Source organism: Rhea americana, unplaced genomic scaffold (genome assembly GCF_003343005.1).
Source record: "Rhea americana isolate MKP2758 unplaced genomic scaffold, rheAme1 scaffold_4, whole genome shotgun sequence".
Lineage (NCBI taxonomy): Eukaryota > Metazoa > Chordata > Aves > Rheiformes > Rheidae > Rhea > Rhea americana.
In genome coordinates, this window is record NW_028186534.1 from 9,500,695 (window position 1) to 9,510,668 (window position 9,974).

A 9,974-nucleotide genomic window follows, 5' to 3' on the forward strand; every position below is an offset into this window, starting at 1 on the left:
ATAGACATCAGTAATAATACTTACTACCTCTGAGAGCTGTGGACTTATCTCCTTTCTCTGCTTGGGTAAGCCATATTGGGCTGTGCTGTTAAAGCTCTGCTGTTCTTTCTGCTGATGACCCTAATCTGTTGCACAGCTACTGGAAATCATGCCATGCTGATGACAATACAGGTCATCATCTCCTATTAAATCTCTTCTTGTCTAAGAACAGCACTCACCACAGAGCACCAGCTTAAAACATTCTGAAATCAGCCCTAATTATAAGATAAAGTTTCAATTTTGTACTGATTCCTTTTACAGGACTACATTTTGAAGGTTAGTTGATTTAGCAGATGAAGAAAACCATTTTTAACTTTTGGACACCTGGATTCAAAGTAAAAATAATTCTGGCAATGTTACTCAAGTTCTCGGCTGTCCATTCTACAAAGCCTGGCACAGATTTTCTTTGGAGGGACCCAGGATCTGCAGATCAGAATTCAGGTACACTCAAGTTTTAAGAATTTTGTGCATCAACAATTATTTTAATGTATTTAATAACTTTTTATGTTAGCTTTGTTACTTTTAAGGTATTTTTATGATAAAACACCACAATAATATAAAACTTTCTGTTCACAGATGATAATATTGGATAAAAGTTTCAAAAACACCCGCGAGACATGAAAAGCTAGGGCCCTTTTTCAGAAGTTCCTAAGTTTTTTTGAAAGGCAAGAGACACTTAGAATCTTGGATAAATAAGGGTTTGTAAAAATTATACACATTATTGTATCTCTCTTTGCAGATAGAGAAATATTTATGCAGTACCACCCTGCATAAATATGTCCTTCCTATGCTTTCACAGGAAAAGCAGAGAAGTTATGTCACTTGCTGAGTATTATCCAAAATTGACAATTCTAAACAGGAGAAATAAGCCTGAATAAAGCATCAAGCTAAGACAGTAAAATGTTTCTAGTACTTCAGCTAGATCATTCAGAATATTATATTGGACTATATGATATAAATAAATCCTAAATATCAGTACTAACACATATCTGCTAACTCCTAACTTCACAACCTACCTACTAGGTTTTACTATGGATACTATATGAAAATGGGTTTAAAACATAGCAAATCTAGATAAACTGACATCGTTATCTCACAGATTAATAATATCTAGCTACTCCCCTGAAAGCCATTGACAAGAAATCACCAAATCAGGCTACTTGCAACATTTGGGCCATATTATAAAACAAACAGGTTTATTAGGCTGTCCGCAAAGTACAACAGTTTCTAGGAATACTGGTACACAGTTGGAAGGCCAATTTCTTTTTTTGACTGATAGATATTTTTAGAATTTGATGGAAAAAAGCTTGGGCCTATGGTTAGTAGAAAAATATTTATCCATGTATTACTGACTTTATATCCCCCAGCAGATAATGAATATGTAGCTGATACTTTTTTTAGTTCAGCATTTTTAACTGTTTAATTAAAGAATTGTCAAATGTTTTGGAGAAGAGAATGCCAAAAAGCCATCTTTTGTTGTACTTGTGGTACGTGCAAGTGAAGAGAGAGAGAGATGACAGATCTTTAGCATTTAAATCAACAATACACAAATGTGGTTTTACTGTTATAACAACACATTATAAGAAATAAAATTAAATTGACCTTTTGTCAAGCATTGACACTAGCTGGGGGTCAGCTGTAATTTTACAGGCCATCAGGCCATCAATTGATGTCTTACAAATTATCTCCTGATTTGCTGGACTGAAAAACAAAGCTCCAATTATAAAACAAATCCAACTAAAACCTGAATCCCACAAGTTTGCAGAAGTCTGATGAATTACTAAGCGTTCCAATATTAACCGTTACTTTTTTACAGCATCAAATACACTTCTAGTAGATGCACTATGAAATTACCACAATATGTGTTGCAGAGACAATATAATTTCAGGAAACTTAATAGCTTGCTATAGATAGGGAGAACCTCCATTCCTCCTTCCCTTCCAGTGTGTCCCACCTTGGTGCTGGCTGCATATATATTGTATCACTTCTCATATGCAGTTTTCTGACTCAGCAAGTTGAACTGGCTCAGCAAAGGGTATGAAGAGCACTGTATCCAGCACCAAGAGAAGCAGCAGGATGGCACAGCCAAGAGCAAGCAGGTAGGCAGGCAGACATGGGACTGTTTCCTTTCAGTGTGGAAAACAAGTAATTTAGTGCAGTCAAAAACATAACCGCACCTTTAGAAGCATTCAATCTTATGGTAACATAAAAATGAATGTGTACAATAGAGAAAGAAAGGGTCCCGTGGAAGTGAAAGGACAGCCTTCAGCTTCAGGACCTGGAGGATTCYAAAATGACTCTGTGCTTTCACATGAGTTTTACAGTCACTCTTCAGTTCTTCTATAAACTTTAACTTCTGTAGGATGCTGATYGCTCCTTCAAACAGAGCATCTCTCAATGCCAAGGGGCGTTTGAAAGGTTGCAGTTACTAGACATTGGGTGCTTAGGATTACTTATTTAAGACTTGTTGGAAAAGACTAACCATATAGTTTAACTGCAGTTACACAGCACAACAGACAAGTCAGCAACACTGTAGGAAATCTCAGTTAAAGCTTCCTCTAAGTGTATTTTTCCAAAATAATGACTAACAACTGATTTACAGTTACAGTTAGCAGCTATAAAACTGAACGGGTGCTGACACCCATTGTTAGCAAGAGGAAGTACTGCTCAGGTAAACTTTGTTTAGAAGTACTTCATTCTTATTGCTGATTGAACCAATGCATATTATTTGAGTGTTCGTAGAGACACAAATAATTTCAGTCACAGTAAATTTAGGACTTCACTTTCTTCCATGGTAGCTGTTTATCATTTCACTCCGTGAACAGTAGTGCCTTTTAGAATATTAGGCTATCAGCAAGATTTATACTGCATAAACCTCACTCTCAACAAGCTAAAAGTTTATAGCACAGATGGGTGCATGGAAGCTAGACAACTACACACCATCAAGACAAGGTTAAATCACTATGGATCTGTTGTTCTTGGAATGCTTTGCAGGTAACATGAGACAAATTGTTCTACTGTTGTTTTAGCCATACCAAGCCTGTTTAAATCAAGAAGGAAAGGGCAAGATATGTGTAATTAACAGCTAAAAATCTTTACTAAAACTAAATCTAACACCAAAATCCCACTACTGGCAAGTCCGATTCTTACATAAAACCTGAAGCAATTTTCCACTCCTTGTTTCAACCTTTGACATAAATCAAATCACCTTCATTCAGAATTTTTCCATAGGCGTTTGTCTACGTCCATGGAGCTACTTAAGAACACTTAAAATTTCATTACAACCAGCAGCTAATACAGATGTTCAGTTTCGATAGAAGAGGGCATTAAGCTTGCCAGGATATCAAACGTTCAGCTACTGCAATTTAACCTTTTAAAAAAAATTAATAGCTTTTCTGGATGCAGCTTGTTTTAGAAGGACCCTAAGAGACTCACAGCATGCCTCTCCTCCAGGCAGAATCCTCCTTTCCTTTCTTACTAGTTTTGTCCCTTCAGCTGTAGGTCAGTTTTCTTCTTTCCCGCCTCCTTCAMTTTTTCCAACCACCTGAAGCCACAGCTTCCTCGTGCTAGCTGAGGTCACTCACTGCAGTTATCAGCAGTTGCTACTGTACATTCCTCTCACTATTGCTAGCTGTGACRCAGCCCTGCAGCGCACTATGAGCTACTAAGATCCACTGTGGACATTTGATGCGTTTAACTGGATAAGAAACAATCTGAGTATGGATGCAATACTGAACACCCAGCAGTTGCAGCTTCCTTCTCTTGTTACAAGATAACTACCACCTTCTAACTGCTGCCTGGTGCACCACTCCATCGCAAGGAAAACTCCTTTAGGCAAACTCTCCTATCCTGAGAATTGTGTGTAAACAAGCAAGCTCTTATGTGACTGTCCAGACCCAAACATTTTGCTCTCAACAGTGTGCATGCAGATTTTATGTAGAAAGACACATTCCTTAACAGGTAAATTGTAGCATATAAATCTTAGCCCCAAGTAGAGTGAAGATCTTTCCACAGGATCTAGCAGGCTGGGAAATCCAGTTACTAGTTAATATGTCAGATTTACAGAAAAAGCAGAGTTACAAAGCAAAAGAGACAACAGCAGCTGCAAATGGATTTATTRCCACTGAAAATATGTATTTTAGGATAGACATTTGAGTTCAAAAATAGTAAAAAAAATAGTAAAAGCCACAGCTCTTCTTCACCTTCACCCTCCTCATTCTACATTACTCACCCAGCAGTTAAAACCCCCTCACAAATTTATCAGGAAGTTTTAGGAACTAGCAAGAACACAGAAAAAAAGTTTATTTAAAAAGCATCACATACAGAAAGCCATACTCCCTGACAGAATGAGAAAGCAGCCATAAAGAAAACCATGATCTTTCAAGAGGCTGTTGAATGCTTGCAAAAATTAATTAAATAGCCTAATTTTTTTCAGTGCAAGGCCAACCAGTGAGTTCATACTATGCAGTCCTTAGTGCAGACAATTTAGGAAAAGATTAAGTTGACTATAAAATGCCCAGAACTAAATGATGCTTAAGGCATAACAAATATTAAAAATGGTTTCAAGCATTGCACTTCTTTTTAACAGAAGCGATTGTAGTTTCACGGAAGTTTAACATAAATTTATGTTAAGTTGAAATGCTATTGCAGTTGTAAATGTCAAAACTCAATGATTTCAATTTACAAAGGTAAAGTCTCAAACCTTCTTTTTAGAAAAATATTTAAAATTTAACTTTTTATAAGGTATACATACACATACCTGTTTTTTTCCCTACACAAAAGGTTCTACGGAAGATTGTGTTCCCTTATATTCACAACTTAAAAATAAGCTCTGGTGCTCTGTTTAGCAGACATTATTCAATAGGCAAGTCTCATATAACAGAAATGGCATGCAACATAAAATATGGTAGAACAGGTCTTAAAGGCTAAGAAATAGGCTTGACGTTACTTTTAAGCTTAGAATCAAAATTCCAGGAAGAGCCTCTGGCACCAAAACACAAGATCATCAGTTAATTCAGGGCTGTGTTTGTCCATTTTTCTTTCACAATGAAGGAGTCTTATGGGACAGATAGCCTCTACTGAAGTCAACAGGACTACCAATGGAGTGATAGAATATAAAATAAGGATAACAAAGTCTAACCTTTAAGTTCCCACAGATAATTACTGGATACAGTACCAATAATCTATAGCTAGTACCAAGAAACAAATTCAAACTGTATGAAACTTTTTATTCTCAAGGCTTTCATTTCAAAAGACTTGTTTTGTGAGTAAATTAATTTAAAGAATAAAGGAATTTCTAAAACTTGGATTAGAACAAGATGTTCTATTCAAGMTACTATGTTTAAATTAAAGGACAACAGGCTATTCAGTTGATGTAATAGGTTATTTTCAGAGCCTGATCAAATTAATAGATATATCTATTAATGTTTTTAATACTGCTTCCTCTTTTTAAGTCTCTATTTAGCCAATGAAATGTTTTTGTCCTTCAGGTGTTTCTTCTATGTTACAAAGTGAACACTTACTTTCCCTACAAGCTCTAGCAGCTTGCAAGATACTAATGTTCTATGCTTAGTGTATCCCTTTATTTAATGGGATTTTAGAATTGGAAATACATATCCTGTAAGTTTAAAATAAAACTCTACCTTCAGTTACTGCATGTACAGCTCATCAATGTCACAGTTAGGAACAGAATTTGGGCCTTAGTAGGTTAGAAACATTTTGCATGTTTTACCTTTACTGACTGTAAAAACAGTTTTGAGTACCATGTTAGATCAACCAGTTAAACAAGAGCTAAAAAGTTTATCAAAAAAATTTTGTACATTCTTTTGTATTTCAAGCTTCAAGTAATAAACTTCTGCTAAACCAAGTTGTATCACCCATCTATCAAAAATTAACAGAACAATGCTAGAACAAACCATTCTGCTTAATTTTGGGCTTGGTCCCAAAAGAGGTAGTCCTTGAATCACACAAAAATAAAAATACCACTGAAGTCAACCTAACATGCCAGTCTCCTCCAACATATGCAGCCTCAGATCTTTGCAAGAGACTTCCATATTTGAAAATACTATAAGTTAGTGTTCATATACAGGAACTACACTTGAAAAATATTTCTTCATCTGTAACCTAAGTTCGGTCCAGCAGAACCAATACATTAATTAAGCTTTGCACATCAGCCTCATTAGGAAGATTTTAGCTTTTCTCCAAATGTAATTTGGAACATACCTAATTCACAGGTATGCCTTTAAAGATCAAATACATATATTTAGGTTTGGAGAGAAGCTTTAGACTGCTAAACCTGTTTAGTAATATAAGTATATTTACTATCATTTCTCTACAAATGCTGCTGCTGCCATTGAATTCCTCATGGTTCCTCTTGCTGAAGCAGTGAACTCCTCAATTTCAGCATTCAGTTTATTAATTACCCATTCCAATGCTTCACGGCCCTRTAGTTAAAGAAAAGTTTATTAGTGTATAAATTCTGACAAATAAGTAAATAGGCTAAGCCCTGTCTTGAAGAAATACTTAAGAAACAATAGTTGGAAAGAGAAACAAAGGTACAGAAATTCATGTTAATGCAGTACTTTTTAAATGTCAACAACCAGACCATTGCAGAAGTCTGTACTGCTTTATATTGTTCATGAAGAAATTCCTTATGTCAGCAGTGCTCAAGATATGAACCACCATATGGTTTTTTACTGCATGTTTTATCGTTCCTGAGGCTGAAGTCAAGATATTCTTGAATTCTCAAAGAATGGACTCCCAAAGGATAAACTCTCAACTAAAACATCACTTTGTTAAACCCRCATACTACCTCAGATCTGTCTGGCTATATACTTTTTTTAGATAGAAAAATTAATAGATGGCATCAAGAAGGCAGCCAAACAGTGGCAGCATCAGACTTCTAAGTGAGTGGAGACCTTTTCCTAATGAAGATTCAGGGAGTTTGCAAATAATAAAAATAGTAAGAAAATAATAAGAAGAAAAATCAAGTTTGGAAAGATGGGCATGTACATACCTATACTGAAGTCAGTGTAACTGCGTGGGTCCTTTCTAAGGGGGCTCACAAAGCCATGAAGTAAAATAGAGATTTTTATTCTCTGTATCATTTAGCCAGAGGTCACACGTTTCATAGAAGTCGTACTTACTTTATTAGCATTGGAAGAGATTGTGTTTGCCATTAATCCTTCTAGGTAACTACTAAGACTGACACCTTTCACAGATATTATTGCTTCTTGTGTCAAAATAGTTCTGTAACAGAGAGTAAAGGCAAAGTGAGTTTTTMTGAATAGTTTAAAACAGAATGCTAAAGACAACTCCCCCCCTCCCAGCAAGCACATTCCCTCAACAGCACTTAATTGTTTTGTTTTTCTACTCCTATGTTCATAAAATAAAACCTAGAAATCACCACGAAGTGCAAGCAGGCCCTTGTGGCACTCCCATCTTTGGCAATGGGAAGCAGAATGAATGCAGCAGGATTGAAGATAACTGAGAAAACCACTGATTTCCAGGACAGTATTAAGACTTCTCCTTTAATAATAGGGATTTAGTATTTCCCATTGTCATGGGGGAAAAAAAATCTCCTAAGGAAAAACCCTTAAGAAGATAATTGAGAAGTAGCACTCATTGCAAAATTACAGACTTGGCAGGCTCTAAAGCTGCCTTTTTAAAAAATCCTCCAAATATACAATCTAGAGGCAGACAATTGTGCAGGTTCAGTGCTCAAGTTCATGAAAAGATCACAAATAAGGAGCTGATAAGTGAAGACTGTTCTAATCTTAGTTACACACAGGACATTAGAAAACTCCCAGAAAACCTGATCTGAATTGAACTCCACCGTGGTATGACAGTCCATCTCCCAGTGGTACTCTGCAGAAGCAGTGTCACTAAGAAAAATGATAGTCTACTTAATACTTGAACAATAAGACAACACTGGAGCTCTTACTCTCACAGCATCATCTTCTGTTCAGGGGAGACCACTGGAATTTACAAAGCCAAATCAATACTTCAGGGCAGTCTCAGAAAGAACAAAGACATACTTACTTCTGTGGTTCATGAGGGTGTGGTTTATAGACAAGCCTCTCATCTACTGACACTAGGTTTGTAAATGAAATCTGTGGAACATAGAACAAGATAAGCCCCCGCCCCTTAATAAAAATATTAAAGGAATGTAGTATATAAGAGTACAGATACAAAACCTATGCTCATGACTGATTTAAATACCATATTTTTTTCCTGATAATATTAGAATTAGGATATACAAAATACAAAAATTTTCAAATTCAGCATTCGCCAATCTACTTCTTTCCTCTTGGATTTTATATATTGATCATTTATCAATATAGACTAAAGTTTTTATCATGATTTAACAATAATATCAGACATTAGACAATGAGGGAATGGCCATACTGTACACCAAAAGGCTTTTAATTTTTCTAAAACATGAGACTTCCTGTACTCTCCTCCTCAGTACATTCATGTCTCTCAGTGCTGACACTGAATTCCAAAAATCCTAGAAATTCCTTTCTGAAAAATGGAATTGGTGGGTAATATGGTTAACTATAAACACATTACTTAAATTATTTGCAAATTACAGTAGGAAAATACTGGTTAAAAATTTTCTAGATGATTTTTCTCTTCAAATTTATAATGCGTTACCTCTGAACTATTTGAATTGTACAAATAAAGCCGGAGTACTTACGTTACTGGATTTAAGCTCCATTGTTTTTTTCACTGGATCCACAACCGAGTGCTCCTGAACATACGTCCTTGTTCTGCATGTGCCAATGAGCTGGAAGACAGGTATAATGGATTACACATACATACATTGCAACTAATATTGCTAAATAACTGCAATCTTTTATTACCTTTAGATGCATAGACAGTAACTATTGTATTAAATAGACTTGGAGACAACAGGACTAGGGTTTACTTTAAAACAAAACCATTCAATTCAGGTAGGTTTTTAAAAAAGGAAGCAATCTAAAATATAACCGATCTGTAATTGTCTGGGAGTTGCTATATGTCCTGCCGTTGAGCTTTACTGATAAATAAATGCCCATGTTAGAAAACAACACTTATAAAGTTACACATTTTATTGCAGCAACCCAGCTGACAAGCTTCCTCTCCCCAGGTATCTTTTTCAGGCTTTGCAATACAGTACGTACCGATTTCACAATAGAGGGTATTCCCCATTCTGTACTGAGCAGCCTGTGGCTGTGCAACTTCCCGCTAGGGTCTACGTGTCTGTCCAGAACATCAACTCCAACCACACTGGGGTTCATTGGATTTGGGTATTTCTGCATGGCAGCTGTTGTTACTGTTTCCCAGGGGTGACTGTCAAAACAGAATCAAGACATAAAGTTACACAAWTTTTTAACAGGAGTTCTATAAAACGGAACATAACACATCTAGCAGTTTTCATCTTTGAGGCAGTTTTATTTCCAGTTATTAACGCTACTTATAGCCTTTCCTACAGAAAACTATCTATACTGAGGAGTGAACAGTTGTCAACGGTCGATACAGTTAAACGTACAAAACACCTGGTTAAGGAGGACTCTTGAACTCAAGACTGTCGCTGCAATTACTTTCAGTCTTCTAATTTGATAAGAATGTATTTCCTGTGACATAACACAGAAAGTTTGCACTTCCGCGAGGTTGCAGTAATTCTGAAATAAAGAGTAATTTGTTAAACCATTACTTTCCTCTACCAAATACTCCCTTCGGATTATTTTTCAGCAGGGGGCTTACGGGCACTCACGCCGCTCTGGCCCGTTCCGCACCCCCGGGCGATACCCCTGGACGCCAGCCACACGGCAGCAGAGTCCGCGCTGCGCAGCGCAGGGCCGCGCCGGGCCCTGCCTCGCCGTTTCGGCCGCTCCTGAGCCTCTCGGCAGCCCCGCTGGCGGCAGCCGGCGCGGCGGGCCCGGGCGGCGGCG

At 36.9% G+C, this 9,974-nt stretch overlaps 1 protein-coding gene across 1 annotated transcript in view; it reads right to left on the reverse strand.

Annotated features, from left to right (window-relative positions):
* Positions 1–6,260: 6,260 nt before the first annotated feature.
* Positions 6,261–9,974, reverse strand: part of PRELID3B (PRELI domain containing 3B) — a gene marked incomplete at its 5' end in the record, with an annotated part of 66,216 nt that continues 62,502 nt past the window's right edge. Inside the window, 5 exons of the mRNA XM_085314266.1 lie at positions 6,261–6,482; positions 7,185–7,287; positions 8,080–8,150; positions 8,738–8,827; positions 9,204–9,372. Coding sequence (XP_085170392.1) covers positions 6,363–6,482; positions 7,185–7,287; positions 8,080–8,150; positions 8,738–8,827; positions 9,204–9,372 — 553 coding nt within the window. The remainder of the gene's footprint in view (positions 6,483–7,184; positions 7,288–8,079; positions 8,151–8,737; positions 8,828–9,203; positions 9,373–9,974) is intronic.